Source organism: Crocodylus siamensis, chromosome 1, assembly GCF_052110815.1.
Source record: "Crocodylus siamensis isolate JL-2025a chromosome 1, ASM5211081v1, whole genome shotgun sequence".
Lineage (NCBI taxonomy): Eukaryota > Metazoa > Chordata > Crocodylia > Crocodylidae > Crocodylus > Crocodylus siamensis.
This window is the reverse complement of record NC_143395.1, coordinates 292446644-292465434: the sequence shown is the minus strand read 5'-3', so window position 1 is coordinate 292465434 and position 18791 is coordinate 292446644. Positions and strand designations below refer to the sequence as shown.

General features: G+C 42.9%; 1 protein-coding gene across 1 annotated transcript in view; it reads right to left on the bottom strand.

Annotated features, from left to right (window-relative positions):
• Window positions 1–18791, bottom strand: part of CYFIP1 (cytoplasmic FMR1 interacting protein 1) — a 140061-nt gene that overhangs the window by 89800 nt on the left and 31470 nt on the right. The window contains exons 2-14 of the mRNA XM_090064813.1: window positions 18319–18440; window positions 18072–18161; window positions 15910–15987; window positions 14705–14806; window positions 14119–14300; window positions 12005–12101; window positions 11760–11888; window positions 10353–10457; window positions 9959–10050; window positions 8586–8703; window positions 7776–7898; window positions 2687–2812; window positions 2381–2547 (exon numbers count right to left, since the gene is read on the bottom strand). Of these exons, the coding sequence (XP_089920939.1) occupies window positions 2381–2547; window positions 2687–2812; window positions 7776–7898; window positions 8586–8703; window positions 9959–10050; window positions 10353–10457; window positions 11760–11888; window positions 12005–12101; window positions 14119–14300; window positions 14705–14806; window positions 15910–15987; window positions 18072–18161; window positions 18319–18435 (1526 nt within the window). The 5' untranslated portion in view covers window positions 18436–18440. The remainder of the gene's footprint in view (window positions 1–2380; window positions 2548–2686; window positions 2813–7775; window positions 7899–8585; window positions 8704–9958; window positions 10051–10352; window positions 10458–11759; window positions 11889–12004; window positions 12102–14118; window positions 14301–14704; window positions 14807–15909; window positions 15988–18071; window positions 18162–18318; window positions 18441–18791) is intronic.

The following is an 18791-nucleotide window of genomic DNA, read 5'->3' as shown; positions in this document are numbered from 1 at the left end:
CTGCAGTAAAGCATCGCTATCTACACATGCGCTGGTATTAAGGCTCAGTAAATTCATTAGCTCCATCATAAGATAGTACTGTCCACAGCAGTACTCTTATAGCGGAGTAATTCGTTGTGCTGAAACGCATGTGGAGATTGTGATGAGCTGGCTGGGGCATGAGGGTGCTAAAGGGCTGGGGCTGCCTGCTAACTGCCCCCCACTGTGGCACCCACATGCCCCAGACAGCCCCTCTACCACCTGACACTACCACCCACAGCCCAGGGCTCACCCCCCATACTCCTGCCAGCCTGGCGTTACTTTGCCCTGACTCAAAGTGCTGCTATCCTGGGCACACGTGTAGGCACTCTGCCCAGGAGCAGTGTACTCTGGCATAAACTGTGCCAGGGTTTATTTTTTCACCTCAGTTGTGTATGTACACACACCCAGTTTGTATTTATGTATATACAGGTACAAATGTGCTGCTTAAAAGTGTGTTTCTAGAGTACCTGTGCTAAAACTTGCAGCGATTTCAAAAAAGGTAAACTGCATTAGTTCCAGATGAACTAAGTCTATGGGTACTATATGCAAATTGCTGCATCTGTGTTTATTTCAAGGTCAGTGTTTTCAGATTTTCTCCTCAGTTTTATGTGCTCAGGGAGAGCAGGTTCTGACAATAAGGAAGGGGTGAAGGGGCTGCAGGGGGGAGAAGTTGGGAGGGGCAGAGGGCAAAGGGACTACCTAATACCCCAGGTTTATTTTCTCTGCTGTAGCAGTGGAAGCACTACAAATTCAAGGCATACCCCCAATGACTGATTAGATTATATACCTGGAAAACAAATTTATAAATTTTCCATACACAGAGTCTAATTACTGGGGGGTCGTCTTCTATTCAGGGTTGTCTTTATTACAGTAAATACAATATTTAGCTTTTGTCACTGATAGCTAACTTTGGCAATATACAGAGAGATAAATAATTTAGGGCATCATAATTCACTAACATGGAGGCAAACATAAAACAGCATTCAATGACATTTACCGTTGAATAAAGCAGGCCTGAGGAATAAACAGATAATATCAGAGAAAGCTTCTGTTTTCAAATATTTTAGTAAAGATTACAGTAAAGTTAATGATATATTTTAAATTGTCAAAATCCAAAGAGAACAAGATTATTTTGGAATGTAATGAGCATTTAAAAAAACAAAACAAAAACCCTACATGTGAAAGGTTGGAAATACAACCCTCCAAATTCAAAAAGTTCATCAGTTCTAATACCATGAATACTATGTATTGAAATGGACTGCAATCACTTGTTACAAGACTTCTAAACATTGCATAGAATACACAGTGATCAAATGAACTTCACCTCCCACATTCAGACATATAGGAAAATGTTACTTTCAGGGCTCAAAAAAAACATTCTTGCATACCTAGAAGATCTCAGATGGCAAGTTAAATATATTCATTTCATTTATTTAAAAAAGTGACCACAACACACAGTAAAACAATCTATTTGCAAACCTACAGATTTGGAATAATTGGAAGGTTTCTACCATGCCTTGTATTTTTTGTGGAAAATGGAAGAATTTGGCATTAACATGACCAACCAGTCAACAGTGTTCACCTACAAGGTTCTTCAGCAACAGGGTAAATAAAAAAAGTCACGAGTCAACACAACAGTTGGATGCATTAAAACATGGTCAGGAATGGAACCAATGGCTTCCAGGGGAAAGAAGACTGGGCAAGTGGTGAGTAAGGTTAGCAGGCTAAGGCATCATAAAAAGCTGGGGAATAAGTTTACAACAGGACGCCATTTGGGCTGGGGAGCAAAGGACAATACTGAAGTGCTAAGAACAGAGTGAACTACTGAAAAATGAAATACTGAAATCATCCGTGAGACTGCCACCAGCCTCTCTAAAATAAAAAGGAAGGACACTGAAAACGATTAGTGGTATTGGTAGCATTACACTTCATTACCTCTTCTGGTTGTCTGACTTTAAATTAGCAGGCAGCAATGATCCCTCTAAGGTGTAGTGGTCCGTGAGTGTCCCGTGAGTGCGCTTCTTCAGTCCATTCCCAAATTGGTCCCACCTCCCCCTCTTGGTGTGCACCACTTCGGTCTGCCCCGCAATTGGCTCCCCCTCCTTGAGCTCAGTAGGTAGGTGTGCGTGGGTCCCCCGCTGTTGTGCAGCATGATTTTTCTTTTGTGCATGGCCGCACACGCACGCAGCTTAGAGGGAACACTGGCAGTCAGCACTTTAGACTAAAATACTCAAAAAAAACCCCTGGCTTGGGATATGAGAACTAAAGTTTAGATAGGTGAAAGTTAACACTAAGCAATTTTTAAATAGCAGAATATGTGGGGAAAACATCTGGATGGTGGATGAGAATGTGTCATTACCTCTGAATGACATTTTTCTTCTTTTTGATGGCCTGTCTTAATGGTTCTCTAAGTGTGACTTGGGAGAAGTCCTGCAGAGCAGCATAAATGGTATGGCGGATCGCATGGTTAAAGACACTTTCCATCCTACCCATCAGCACCTGAAGGCCTTTAATCATAGCAATAACCTGGAGGGAAAAAATACATTACATTACGTATCCATGCATGTGTATGTGCAACAAACTTCTCCTTCAAAACAAAAAAACTACAATCTGATGAAAGAATGGAAAAGTCCAGATCGCAATGAAATAAACAGATTTCTTTTACCTCAACCAGAGCAAATTTCTCCTCACTGGTATAATTGTATCGTGTTGCTCTTTCATACTCTTCCGCATTGTCAGGGCAATCTTTATTTGAGTATTTGTCAGTTGGATGCACTAGCTTCCAGGAATACTACAATGCACACAGGTAAACAAAGCAAGATATATGAAAAAAATGAACTGAAAAAGAAGTGCAACAAAAATCCCAGACAATACCATTATTTAAAAGCAGATATTATTTTAAGCACACTTTCACCACTCTTAGTGGGGACTTCAAGGTAAAAAAATGCCACATTGCTTTAATATCCTACATTAAGTTCTAAAACAACTTTCTGACAGAAGGTACATAGCAGAATTAATACTTTCCAGAAGATCTCTTTGACAGATTCCTCCAGACTACAGCTTTTATGTACCTGCAGCCTGTTTAGGTTTAAGCTTTGGTACAGGGTATACAGTGTTAAGGCAGGAGTACCAGAGATGCGGAAGGGGTAACTGCAGCATCCTCTTTCAACTGCTCCCTTATATATTTAAACAAGGTGTTAGCCAAGTCAAAGGTGCAGATTTCTAGTTGCTTCTCTAATTGAAATCTGCTTTCAAGACAAGCTGTTAAAAAGATGGAGAAAAGATGCAACTAAATCATCATACTTATTTCATCTGTTCTTCTCCTTTTCTTTAAAGCAGGGACCAGCCATTTCACAAGTTGCATGCCAGAACAGCCCAGCTCCGGTCCAATGCAGGCCAGGTGGCTTCAGCAGACTGGAGCTGTGCCCACACTATTGCTGCTTCCCTGCCCTTCCCTTCACTCCCTGGCTGCAGTACAGGCACAGCTTCCAGGCAGTAGGTCACTGAACCAGGAGTAGGTAGCTACAAACTACATCTGTGCTGCTGCTTCTTTCTGCTCCCTTTCCTCTCCCCTCCCTCCCCCAAGAACCGGCTCCAGCACAGCTCCCCACTGCCTAGAAGCAATGGCCATGCCACAGTCCAGGGAGGGGGGAAAAAGTGGCACTGATGTGGCCAAACAAAGCCCCCAGTACTGGCACATGGTTGAAATCACCTGGCCTGAGTTGGACTGGAGCTGGGAGGGTGGGGAGAAAGAGCAGCAGTAGCACAGGTACTGCTGAAAACTGCCCAGCCCTAGCACAGTTCTTTGCTGCCTAGCTCTAGCACAGGCATCGGCAAAGCCCCACAGCTCTGCAGGCCAGATGCAGTGGGGCCGTATGTTGCTGACCCCTGCTTTAAAGTGCTTTTCTCCTTTATAATCTCTCTGTTTATTGGCCTTCAAAGCCAATGGGAGTCTTTCCATCCATTTTTGTGGGCTTTAAATAAGGCCCAGGTACAGGGGCAGCCTGGGCCACAGTGCATGCAGCTGGTCCCACCCTGCCCACATGCTCCTGACCAGACTCCATGGAGACTAGCCCCTGGCCTCGGCCCTGGACACAATGCCATCACCAGGGCTCGCACTGCGCTGCTTCACACATTACATCCCACGCCAAGCCAGCAGGTCTGGAGGCTGCCACCCTACGCAGGCATCCTGGGGTGAACTGTAGGCTGGCATGGCACAAGGGAGCCCCAGCACTGCCTGCCTCCCCAGCCCAGGCCCAGTCCTGGCCACCACTTCCAAGTGTGTGGCAGGGCAAGGATTGACCCCATCCCAAGCAACGTGGAGTCACCACCAAGTCCAACCCCACTTACCCCCACCTGCAGGCCGTGCGCCACAGGCCAGGGGAAGGGATGGGCAAGGGGAGAGTGGAGGAAGGCTATGTTCCCCGCACTTGGCAGGCTTGGTGGTGAAATGCGCCTGTCCCCTGCCCATCGCCCTCACAATGGGTGCTAGCAGCATCTTCCAGCTCTACCTCAGCCCCGTGCTGTCACCACCACAAGATCCCAGCCTTGGACATAGCACATGGCCACATAGGGAGTCAGAGAGTGCATGGTCAGGTAGGGAGCTGCATCCCAGGCTGAGAGTGAGAGGCAGTGACAGTACAAAGCTAAGCCAAAGCAGAGCTGCAATCCACTCTCTATATGACCCTGCCCAGGGAACCCACACCTGTCACAGGAGTGTGTGGGCAGTGGATCACAGCTCTGACCCAGCCCTGGACCCACACTGTCACCACCCTGTGACCCTGGCGTTGCCCACCTGCCCCACTCCTGAAAACCAGTGCCAGAGGCCCAATCACATATAGGGCGTTTTGGTGAGCTTTTGCAGGGGAGGGCGCTGACCCAGCCCACAACAGCTCAAAATGGGCCGACCCAGCCCAAAACAGCTCAAAACTGCCTGTGTGGTCCTCAGACCCAAATACTTGCCCAACCCCGAGTTAGATGCACAGGCAGACATCCTCTCCAAGTTTGTAGGATCCCTCTTCTCTTGGTGGATCAGATTGAGCTGGATCCAGATTTGACAAAACTGCATAAGGCAGCTGCTAAAGCTCTCAATAGGAAGAACTGCAGGGGCATGAGCATCTGCCTAAGTAGAATAAGATTCTCCTCTCTTGGTGTGCATACCTGCCTGCTGCTCTCTGCCAGAATGGGAGCTCTACACAGCCGCTGGGTGGAACAAGACCAGGCTTCCCATTGAGAGAATAAACAAGATGTATGGGGAACGGACTCTAGAGGTCTTAGAGGTATTTGGAATGAGACAATTTTGGGGTGAACAGGCTTTGGACACTTAAAAAGTAAAGGTAAGATCTGAGCCCACATCTCAGAGCCCCAGCACTGAGGGGAGACACCCTGTTGGACCCAGTGCTGACCACGGGAGATGACCTGGTGAGGGGGCTGTGGGTACTTGACCACCTGGGCGACAGTGATCATCGCCTGCTGGAATTCACCATCCAGCGCAAGGTGGCAAAGGCCTGCAGTAAAGCAGCAGCCCCAGATTTCAGGAAGGCAAACTTCAATATGCTAAGGAGGATAGTTGGGGAAGCGCTGAGGTCCCAGAGAGGAGGGAAGCCAGGTGTCCAAGGAGAGTGGTCGCTCCTTTAGGCGACGATCCTCCAAGCCCAAAGGAAGGTAATCCCTACGAGGATCAAAGGGGGAGGGCACACAAGCCTCCATGGCTCACCAAGAGCATCCGGGAATATCTCCTTGCTAAAAGGGTGGCGTACACCCAATGGAAAGAAGGGAACATCACCAGGGATGACTATACTGCAGTCGCTCAGGGATGTAGGGGGGCAGTCAGGAAAGCCAAGGCTGAGATGGAATTAGGGCTAGCTTCCCAGATTAAGGACAATAGGAAGTCCTTCTTTAAATACATAGGGGGTAAAAAGAAGGTTCTGGATAACGTGGGGCCCCTGCAGGACACGTTGGGAAATTTGGTCGTCACACCAGACGACAAAGCTAACATGTTTAACGATTTCTTTGCCTCCGTCTTCCTAAGTAGAGACCAGAACAGTCAGCTCCCTGCTGGGCCCCCCTCGGGCCCCGCGGGAGGCACACCTGGGCCAAGGCTTAGTGAGGAACTAGTTAGGGAACTTCTGGAAGTACTGGACGTATTCAAGTCAGACGGTCCAGATGATCTCCACCCTAGAGTTCTAAAGGAATTGGCCAAGGTCATTGCAGGACCCCTGGCACGGCTTCACGAGCACTCGTGGTGCTCTGGTGTGATGTCGGAGGACTGGCAGAGGGCCATTGTGGTTCCCATCTTCAAAAAGGGGAAGAAGGAGGACCCGGGAAATTATAGGCCAGTTAGTCTTACCTCAATCCTTGGCAAGCTGTTTGTGAAAATTATTCTGGCACACATCCACAAGGGGCCAGCTGGGGACTGCATGCTTAGGGGCAACCAACACGGGTTCATCAGTGGCAGGTCCTCTCAGACGAACCTGGTGGCCTTTTTCGATCAGATCACCAGATCATTAGATGCAGGGGTAGCAGTGGATATAATCTTCCTGGACTTCCAGAAGGCTTTTGACACTGTCTCTCACCCCGTTCTCATCAAGAAAATGGGGGACTGCGGTGTCGACACCCACACAGTCAAATGAGTCGCCAACTGGCTGGAGGGCCGCGCCCAGAGGGTGGTAGTGGATGGGTCCTTCTCAACCTGGAAGGACGTGGGCAGTGGGGTTCCGCAGGGCTCGGTCCTCGGGCCCGCGCTGTTCAACATCTTTATCAGCGACTTGGACGAGGGGGTGAAAAGCACCCTGTTCAAATTTGCTGATGACACTAAGATGTGGGGGGATGTGGGCACACTAGAAGGAAGCAACAGACTACAATTGGACCTAGACAGGTTACAAGGGTGGGCGGATGGGATTCAACACAGACAAGTGCAAAGTGATGCACCTGGGGAGGAACAACTGGCACCATACCTACAGGTTGGGAAACTCCCCTCTTGTCAGCACAGAGGCGGAAAAGGATCCTGGAGTCATCATTGACTCCAAGATGAACATGGGCCGGCAGTGTGGGGAGGCAGTCAGGAAGGCCAACCGTACCTTGTCATGCATCCACAGATGCATCTCGAGCAGGTCCAAGGAGGTGATTCTCCCCCTCTATGCAGCACTGCTCAGGCCACAGTTGGAGTACTGCGTCCAGTTCTGGGCGCCGCACTTCAAGAGGGACGTCGACACCATGGAGAGGATCCAGAGGAGGGCCACTCGCATGATCAGGGAACAGCAGGGCAGGCCCTATGAAGAGAGGCTGAGGGACCTGAACCTGTTCAGTCTCCAAAAGAGAAGGCTGAGGGGGGGGATCTAGTGGCCTGTTATAAACTAGTCAGGGGGGACCAGCAGGCACTGGGGGAGTCCCTATTCCCCCGTGCACTGCCAGGAGTGACCAGGAATAATGGTCACAAGCTGGCAGAGGGTAGATTTAGGCTAGATATCAGGAGGCGCTACTTCATTGTCAGGGCAGCTAGGATCTGGAACCAGCTTCCAAGAGAAGTGGTGCAGGCTCCTACCCTGGGGGTCTTTCAGAGGAGATTAGATGAACACCTTGCTGGGGTCATTTGACCCAAATACTATATTGCCCGGTTAAAAATAAGGGGCCACAAAATGAAAGGAGAATGAGCACAAAGATATTTAAAGTGAAGTGTACACCATTGAACCTTGTTGTGCAATCTGCTCTCCTTAAAGCTCCCTCTTGCCAATTTTGCTGCCCAGGAAACATACCACTTCCATAACATGCGCGCTCCACTGAGATAGGAGCTGCAGCCCCTGGAGGGAAAGATCAAATAGTTTCCGATACTCTGCATCTGTTTTCTGAGCTTCTTGACGTCCAGAACCAGTTACCACCTGGGACAAAGTTAAATAAACACAAGCTTTAAACATATGGTGTAGCACTAATTTCATTTTGGAAATAAAAAAGAAAATGCTGTTTACACACAACTCACCAATTCCAGCCCTTTTTAAATCCCAGATAAAAACTTAGCTGTATATTTACAATAGCCAGAGACAGCGCACTGGTATTCTATAATGCCCACTGCTGTAGACCAAATCAATAAGTAAGGCCTCATATCTATCTTACTGAGGGGAAAAATGAAAAATATGCCTTTTTGAACACTGCTCTCTTGACTTACACTTTTATTTATAATGCTATGCATATACACAATGCTGACAAGTGCCGCCTGAAGAATGCCTTCCGTATGAAAACATCCCAACAATGCAACTTGACCCCAACATTAACTTTATCCCAACAATGCAACTGGTCCAATAAAAGATATCACCCTCCAAAATCCTTGCCTCTAAGTTATACAAATTCAGCGTGAAAGGCAGCATTGTGACCATAGTTCATGCCTAGAAATTTGCACATAAACCTGGAGACAGCAGCCCAGCCTTCTGTGCAACTTTCCTTCACACAGCTGGTTAAATAACAGCATGCACTGATGCCGTCTGAAGCTTACCCACATCTCTTATCTCTAACTGTAACAACCATTCATTACTTAAGTACTGTTTGCACAGAACAGGGATACAGTCCCATACCTCGCTATTGCTGTAACGAGCCAGCTCTGAAATAAAGCGCATATGGTCCTCTCTGATCTGGATCATCTGCTCACAGATATTATACTGGGGACTGCTGCTGGAAGAAGTGCATGTCCATCTATTTCAGGTGGGGAGAAAAAAAAAACAAAAAAAACCCCACACACATTACAAATGAATTTTGATTTTTATGAAGGGATACAGATACCACAACTGATATAAAGTCCACCACAAAGCAGAAAATGCTGTTGCCCACTTAGTTCTTCATTATCTTTTTTAGGAGTTGTGTTACAGTCTCTTGCTCACTCTAGGTCTGAAGAATTAGAAATTGGATGCCCCCCTGAGCCCACACAATTCTCTTTAAACGTAAAGACTGATGCTGATCCATACACAAAGCCCTTCTTCCTCTTTATGGAAGCACAGGCCACAGGAGCTACCCCTCACAACTGCCTTAAAGTATCTTTCTTTATGCCCTAGAACCTATCAGATACTGTATGTTTCTGAAAGCACTGCATACTTGCCTAAAAAGGTGATAACAAGGACACAAAGGACATGCTACTAGTACCAAGAGTGCCAAGTTAAACAATACACATGAAAGAAAAACCCCAAGCTTATGCTTTAGTATCTCCATCCAACTGTTGCTTTTTGTTTCACAAATTACATGCAAGTTGCACAGCTTTTCTGCAAGAATTAAAATGCAAAGCACTACATTTAAAATAACTCATAACTACATGGGAGGGAAGGTCTTAGGAGGAGCACAGAGATGCTCACAACCAAAAATACAATGGTGAAAATTCGTGTGCCAGTTGCATCTTCCAACCATGGTGCTGTGGTGCACACCCATTGAAAATTTTGCGAAGAAGGGACGCAGACTAAGTGGCTGCTCCAAATATACTGTACACATGCCTATTGCCATGCACTAGAGCTCACCTTAATACAATCCTTCATTTCTTTTAAAGAAAAGTTACACATTTAAAGGAAAGAAAGAAAAACTGATTAGTGTAAGGTGAAAGTTTAAATATTCTGGCACTAAATTTATTTCTCCCAGCCCAACAGGACAGAACAGAACTGACAGAAATGAGTAGGATTTGGACCAAAAATGGTCCAAGGATGGGCTCAATTACTTCTTTATGGCATGAAAATAATGGCCTTTTCTAAGCAGTTCCTTTAGTTATACTTGCAATTTAAAATAGCTCAGTAATAAAAATAACACTCCCAACTAATAAAGTATCCACATTATTACCACATGGCTGCTAAAGCAGCCAAAAGGACAAGTCCTCAGTTACCAGAGACCCGCTGACTTCAGCAGGACTTTATGACAATTTATCGAATAAGACTGTCTCTTCTCCATCCACAGTGTTTGACTGTGTTCCTACCTGGATTTGTTTTCTTCATAATGGGCACTAGTCTTAATGTATCTTGCCAGTTCAATCTGCATGTCGCCAAACAGTGGGACCACTTGCAGCTGCTGTACTCAAGGAAGAAAACAGATCAGATAAGTTTTAAAAAACTAAAATCATTTTAATGTTTGCATTTATGAACTTATTTGGTTTCAGATGAGCAGTAATGTGGCTTTTCTTAAGAGACAGACAGAACTTAGAATTTAGCTTAGTCAGACGATAAATAGCATATAGAGTTCAAGTGACACCATTTAATTACCACTGATTTGGCTGAAAAGTAATACTGTAGTTAGCAAAAGACAGAAAAAGTCACCTTTAAATATAAAAGTTAGAATGTTTGAACTGTAAAAGAGTTACTTTTCTAACCAACCTTAAAAAACTTGTCTATCTTGGTCAAGTTTATCCTTTTCTTTGCATCTAGTTTATAGATGTTGCTAACACTTCCATCCATCAGGTACAATCCAAAACCCATTACCTGAAAACAGAATAAGCCATATTTTTTTTTCAGTCCAAGACAAAGTCATAAGGAATAATTTAGTGATTATTGACAAAAAAAAATACTTTACTGTTTAAATAAACACTCATAAGAAAACCAAGGCACTTCCAGTGGGAAAAAAAAATGAAACTCATGAATACACATTTAATTTTTTGGGCTATACTTTTGATTTACAGTCACAACAGCATGAAGTAATTTTTCAATTAGTATTGCCCTGATAAATATGAAAGAGAACAGTTTCACTGCATAAAGGTCAGACATATTAATTTAGATGCGATAAAGGTTTGGTTTTGTGGGTTTTTTCATTTGTCTGTTTCTAGATAGGTATTTGAATTTCTATTATTAAAATGATGGATATAGATTGTTACATAACAGCAGCTTAGGTCAAACATTGTCAAGCTCTTACTTTTTAAAAACCTTAGGTTTATACATAGAAAAAATCTGATGCATTCTAGAAAAAATTACGTTTAATCCCAGAATCTAATTAGCTATAATTCTACACTTGCAACACAACTCAGTACTGGAAAAGTCTGTAGCAAGCATGCCACCTTGCAGCACCTTACAACACTGTCAACAACCTACTGGGTAGAAGATGTACATTCTGCAGTTCACACTTGGTGCCACCATATTTTACCTGACAAATGTATGACTCTATAAGAATTCAACACCCAGAATCCTTCCAAAGAACTTGCTGTAACTGAAGGTATTTTAAGATCTATTTCACACCTTTAACCTTTACAGGGTCAGCTATTAAGAGGCGTGAAGCTGAAACGACTATACTTAAATAAGCACATTTCCCATTTTCCTCTATCCAGCATTACACAATACATGCATATTCCAAAATTACTAAATCTACCAATTATTCATTATTTTTAAGCTATCTAACCCTGGGAAATTTCAATATGCAGATCCTCCTCCACAAGCCTCTTATGCAAGCACGCCACCCATCTAAAAATAAAATGTATTCGTTCCATTGGGCCTTTCTTACATTTCACATAAGTAGTTTCTTACCAAGGCTGCAGTTCGAACTGTGCAAAATACAACTAATTAGATACTTTCTAAAAAGATTACCAGCATGTTGTACAGATGAGAGGAAAAAAACGACAAAGGAGATAGAACTATTACACATACGTATTACCAAATTAATCATTTTAAGTTATCTGGTTCTGGGAAAATAATAAAAATATAAAAAGAAAGGATTGCATGAAGTGACTTCACCAGCATCTGTGATCTTGCCCCCCATCACTGTTAAACCTTACAATATCTTTTAAGAGCTCTTACTTTTAGAAGCATGTGTTTCTCGTTGGGTGTTAGATACATTTTATTTTCATAGTAGTCAACACACAAATTCACAATATCTGCAAGCAGCTCTTCATACCCAGCAATCACTTCAAGCTGTTGCTGTAAAGACTAGAAGGAAAAATAAGAATATTTATCCTACTTGTTATTCGTTAGCAAGATTAACAGTCCAACACTGAACTTACAAAATAACAGATATATATTTTGAAAAGACTGTTAAAACTCACTTGTGTTATCTTGTTGTGATTGGCAAGAAACATGGAAAGGTTCTGGGATTCCTGGATGGACTGAGGATCAGCCATTTTACGCAGAAACTGTGCAGCACTAGTCAATTAAAAGAAATATTTTTTTTTTTAAAAATCACATACAATTCTATCCATTCTTGACAGAAACTGCATATGTCAGTCTCTCTCTCCACATCGGGGTAGGCAACATTTTTTGGCTGGAGTGCCAAAAAAACTACAATGTCTACCTTGGAAGGTGCCAGAGTGCTAGAAAAGCAAAATGGGGTGGGGTGGGGGGGCTGGTACATGGCAGGATGCACTGCATATTAGTATATTTGATAATCATAAATGTTGCCTTTGTTGTGCTGTATTCCTTTTTTGGTCAAGCAGGTTGCAATGAGAACAAGAGAAAAAAAAAAAGACAAATAACAGAAAGACGAGAGAGAGAGAAAGAGAAAGAAAAAAGGAGGACAGAGAGAGAACCAAACATATTACACGCACACAGAAAACCAAATGCACAGACACAGAGAACCAGAACACACCCAGAACAGACACATGCACACAAACATCTGCAACCAGACATGTGTGCGCACACAGATGCACAGAACCAGATGCTGGGCTTGGAGCGGGTGGGAGTCAGGCAGGTTCAGCTGCTGCCAGCCACAAAGCCTGGGCTGCTCCCAACAGGTGGCTGGGTGGCTGCAAGCCCTGCTGCAAGCAGACCGGGCTCCATGGTTGGCAGCAGCTACTCAGAGCCTGGGCCGGTTTCAGCCAGGAGGCTACAAATATCTGCTGCTACCAACCACGAAGCCCGGTCTGCTTGCAGCAGGGCTTGCAGCAGCCCAGCCACCTGCTGGGAGCAGCCAGAGCTTCATGGCTGGCAGCAGCTGCCTAGAGCCCAGGCTGGCAGTGGTGTGCTGAGCAAAATGGTTTCATGTGCCGTGCTCGGCACACGTGCCAGCGGTTGCTGACCCCTGCTCTACATATTCACTGCTTTAAGATCACTTATGAGTACTAGATACTGCCATACTTATTTTGCTGCAACTTTTCAAAAACAGGAGATTCAACACAGGTTGATAATGTGCAAAAACTGCACTGTTTTTTGAAACCATGAAAAATTGGTTTCATAAGGATGGACTGATAAGGCCCCTTACCAATGCATGACACCCTCCCCTTACAAAGGATGATGGCAACTAAATCCATGAACAGTGCAACCATTGGTCTTTACTAGCCAAGATTGCTGTTTTCAACTCTCTGCTTACAGTCCAAAACACCCCTCCCAGAGCTAGCACTCCAGTAAAGAAGCTGTTCCAGATGGACACCTGGAGTGCAGTGATACTATGCCAAGGTTACACCAGCTGATGATGAAATCTCAAGGACACGTCGTATTCCCTTGGAACACTGCTCTGGAGAAACAAATTATTCTGAAACCAAAGGACAACTAAAAGGAGAATTCCTCATAGGACAACAGAAATTCAGCTGAGCAGAAACAGCATGAATCAAACAGGCCATTTATTACCTTAATCATGATCATTATAAACCACCTGCCACTTTACTTCACAGTTGTTGCAAGTCCTGTGTGTTTAAGGGAAAGACTGTCTGCCTCCTACATTTGCCATAACACACAACTTGCAAATGTAATATGCTGTAGTTTGAGGCTGTTTTGGGTTCGTCGCCAATGTTCTAGCTCCCCTCCTGCTCCGTCTACAGTAGCTGGGGACAGCAAAGCCAGACAGCCTTACAGGCTACTGAATTAATGGTGACTGACAAAGAGATCAACACTGCATGTTCAAAATGGGAGTTTCATACTTGGGCAGAAGGACAAAAACGTCTTTCATACTAAAAAGAAAAGATTTATCAAAAAATGAATGCATAAGAGACAGAAAAGCAGTTTGCATGCCTGGAGAACAAAGCTGTTTTGGTAGAACAAGCATAAATAAAATGGTTTTGCTCACAAAGATATAACTTCAGGCAGGTCACCCTTTTGTTTCAGTGTTATCGTACCTATACTTAAAAATGCTTCCAAATAATACGAGTTCATTACATAAAAAGAGCCATTACTGCCATCTAGTGTGGGTTCAGTGTTAAAGTAAGAGTTTGCTGTCATTGCATCTCACCGCTTGTAGGCAGAGTGGTCGTTCTTCACACTGCATTTCATATTTTTCAGCTCATCCAGTACTGCAAACATGTTGATGAATTTGCCCAGTGTGATGAGATATGCTTCAGAGACAAAGTCTTTCCTCCTCTCTGCATGACATAAACGTCTCACCTCTCCACAGAACCGTTCAATTGCATTTCTCTAGCAGAAGGAATGAAGGGAAAATTCCAACTTTTAGTGAAGAAACAGCTTCAGTAGGAAATTTCACTGCGTTATCTAAATGTTGTCGTCTTTTCCTTCTCCTCCTTCCATATAAGGCTCTTTAAAATGCCCTGTATGGAGAGTGTGGGCACCTAATTCGTGGTATACATTGCATTCCAGAGGCAGGTGCCTAAAAGTGGCAATGCTCAAATAAGTCTCTGTCAATTTAGCTGAAAGTTTTTAAGTGAAACATAGGGACAACTCACCCCTCTTTGTAAATCACATAACTTATTTCTATCATTTACTTACAGTAATACAATCTGAGCCAAGCCACATAAAATAGAGCACGCAACAAGATCACATATTTTCTTCTCTAAATAATCATGGTTTCAACTTTCTTTTACCTGAAAGTACATAAAATTCATCAGTTTTGTGACCTCTGGCTCCAGAACTTCCACGGTTTTCTCATATATTTCTACTCTGTTAGGTTGTTCATTGCATTTGACCTAAAGACAATCAAGTAAATGATTACTGAACAGTCCCTCCAAGCTGAAACTCCAGCAAAAACTCAGATCCAGAATGACACATCTAACTAAGAAAATGTATGTATGGTAATGCTATTTATCCATATTTAAATCCAAATTGTTGTTTTTAGTATCTCAGTCCTGTTTTTAAGGGAATACTATTTTCCAAATATAAATGTGCTGAGAAGAAATCCAGCTGTATTTTTACATAGCCCCCATCATTGTAGGCTCTGGGCACCTCACCTATAGTAACTAATTTAACCCCCGACCATCTCTGTGAAATGGTATTTTCCTCATTTTACAAGCTGGAGAATCAAAGCACAGAGATTCAGCAACTTCCCAGTCACAGGAGAAAGAGGCAAACTGAAAACTGAACCCCTATAATCCATATGATAATCTGATGGTTTCACAAGTATTACACTTGTGTTAGCATACAATATTTTTTGTTAGAAATTCTGTAAATCAAAAACTATTAAAAGAATCACTATTTTGTTGCTTTTCCAGTTCCTCTCAACTCTTAAAAGTTCATGTTTTAAAAGCCACTTAAGTCATAACTATGGACTCATGGTATCTATGGGTATTTTTTTTTAATTAAATATAAACACGTATCTATAAAATACAGGGAGCCTCAAATACCTAGAAAAAAAATCACCAACTACACCTTCCTTATTTTATGTTTTTTGGTCAGAACTTTTTAAGTCTATCCTTAACATTATCAAGTTACTAGTCACATACAGTTTGAAATCAAACTATAGACGCTGCTTTCCATTATCTTCTTTTATTTGCTATTAAATGAAATAGAAGGCCTTGATCTCAAATAAACTATTATCCTTCCAGAGCATGTTGCTTTTGTGCTATTCCCAAAGTTGGCAGAGAGAATAATGCACAGCAAAAAGAAATGCTTCCCAGGTTACCTCACCAAAGCACAGAAGAGAAGGTGTCATAGTTATGCCAGCTTTGTGGGCTCAGGAATAAGGACTCATTCAAGTTCTTTGCTAAAGCTGCTGACCCATACAGTCACAGGGGAGAGACGAAGGTCCAAGTCAGGCAGGGTGACACTTGAATTTTTTTTTTTTTTTTTTTACCTGAGGAATGGCTCTTGAGCAACTCCTCCATGTATACAGCATGACAGCATACTCTTGCCCCTCTTCCAGCATTTCATTCTACAGTAAAGAAAAACATTCAACACGTGAGGAGCCACAGCACAGAAGAAATTAACTCTTCATTAAATCCATATCCTGGACAACACCAATGTATTTTTCTTACTAGAATATATGCGTACTAAGTCACACACAATGCATTTTAGCGGCACATTAAAATTGCCAGTCCTTACTGAAGCATATAGTGCAAGCAGGTTTCTATTTAAAGGCCCAACTCAACTCAATTCATAATTTACCAAAAGAAATTACTTCAGCTGTTCAAACCAACCTCTAAAAATTCTTCTATTCTTAATCATTTCTCTCAACAGTACTCTACTACATGTGAATTGAAATTCACAGAATCATCTTCACTATTTCTAATGGGTGGAATACTTTCACCATTTTAACGCAATGAGTATGTTACTATAATACGGTCAGCAAACTTGGCTCATGACAAAGCCAGACATGAAATCCAAACAAATCATGTTTTAATTGCATTCAAGACACTAAAATCACCAAAACAGAACTGGAAAACAATAAGGATCTTTACATTTATATACAGGAAAATGGAAAAGTGTTAAAAAGCGGTGTAGTAAAATTTTCAGGGATAGGAAAGCAATCCTGCTTTCACAAGAAAGGAGAAGCGATTGGCCACAATCAAATAACCAAGTCCAGATTCGTGAGCATGAAGACAGTTTCAGAAGTGTGTTGTTGTAAGCCCACATGACACCTACAAACTATCAAAGTTCTCACTGATTTATGGAGCGGCCCACTGTTTGCGATATCAGCAGTCACACTGGGCATTCTCGCATCTTCCAGGAGGGTAAGAAAGAGGTCCACATTTGTCACGTTCTGAAATGGTCCATTGAGGAGCACTTTTTCCAGAGTGGGTTGAATCCAGGAAGTACTTCTGCACAGCCAATAACCAAGTGACTGAAGAGGATACGAATTTCATCCCAGAATTCCTCACAGTGCATGCAGTGCATCTCAGGATAAACAACTGAAAAACTTTATCTCAACGCCGAAGTGGCTTGGGAGATTTCACAAGCGTCTTCAGAAAATTCTGGGAGATCTTTATAAATTGCTAAAGTTCAGGTTGGCCATGGTTTGATTGCATTTACAAGCTTTGGGAGTATGTGTATCTACAGATGTTTGTGGGGAGGAGGAGGATGGGCATGCTCTCATGGGCAATCATTAAATGGGTCTTGACTTTAATGTTCCAGTTAGAATCATTATCATGGCATTAAGTTGCTCATCCAGAGATCTGGCACAGGTACCACCTGCTGAGATGAAGCACAATATTTAACAGTGGACCTGTATCGGTGCTAGAGCCCCTTTTCAAAGCACTTACATAATCAAGACACCATGTCAGGTCTACAAAGTTCTCACATTAAGCTAGTGCTTGCTTTTATTTTTTTTTAAACACAGCCCCTTTCTAGATGAACTTCTAAAGTCAAACTTTTATCCAGATACTTCAGATGTGATCATTTGAAAGCAGCTGATTACAAGAGGTGAAACTAAGTGGTTTCTCAGTGACTTTGCTGTGTAGGTGCAAGAGTGAGGAGGATCTTCCAGTACCAAGCTTATTCCACTATTACCTTAGAGTCGGTGAAGACAGTGCTCAGTTCTTTGCTCTGTACTGCAGGAGTGATGTCATCAGCATAGGAGAACTTAAAAAACCTGTGTCCAGCAAGTCACTAATACAGATGTTGAAAAATGAAGGAGCTGATATATGTCTTTCCTTAACAGCCCCTCACCTGAACCAAAATAATAGAGTAGAATGGGAACTTTCTGGCACACCAGGTAAACTTTCTCCCATTAGTCATAATAACATGGCTGTTGATAATACAAGGTGATGTCAGAAAGCTGAAGAATTGTTTAACAAAAAGCTAAGGACAAAGACTTTCAAGCAACTAACTCAGTAAAGAGACCATTTGTGATGGATAAGAAAAACAGTGAGCTAACCAAATGTTTCTTGCGAGAGATCATTCCTGAAGGTGGTGCCTCTTTGAAGTGTTTGGGGGGGGGGGGAGGAGTTTGCTAATCCAGTTTTCTTCCTGAATTTATATCTATCATACCATAAGAAAACTGGTCAAAGACCTACTTACCATGCTAGAATGGACACAAGCTTGTTCAATGTATCTTGCAATGCCTGTAACAAATGCATTTCTATCTTCAAAATTAGTGTTGAAGTTTGGCTGTATGAAGAGGGGGGAAAAAAGACACACGTCAAGAAAGAAAAAATCCAAATGCCAGTTCTTACAGAAAAAAGTTACCTGTGCTTGCTTCTCCAAAAGGCAATGGAGAATGGCAATATTTGCCAAAAGGCAAATATCAGAATGGATATTCTTGTACCTGGTAAAGCAGAGATGATGGAGGGGGTTCTATGCACGGTTGCTGATCCGGTAATGGTAATTCTTCCAAGAGATCCACATTGGACAAAGCATCCTCCAAAGTAACTTGAGCAGCCATTTTGCCTGTAGGGGTAAAAAAAAAAAATTATTAAAAAATGAGTGATGATAGTAACAGAGATTATTTATTTCTGATTTGGGAAATACATAACTTCACTCTTACAAAGACACTTTAGGTGAAGATCATCCTCAAAAGGAAACTAACAAACTGAAAGCTAAGAGTAATAAGAGTAAAAAACAAATTCCAGGTTCTAAGAGTAAAAAACAAATTCCAGGTTCTGCACATCCTATGTTTTCCTACCAAATTTTGCGGTTTTAGAAATATCTCCCGTCCCCCCATTGCTGAGAGAGAGACCCATAAAACAACGAGGCAGCCTGACTGCTCACATAAAGATGTAAAAAGAGAACAGGATAAAA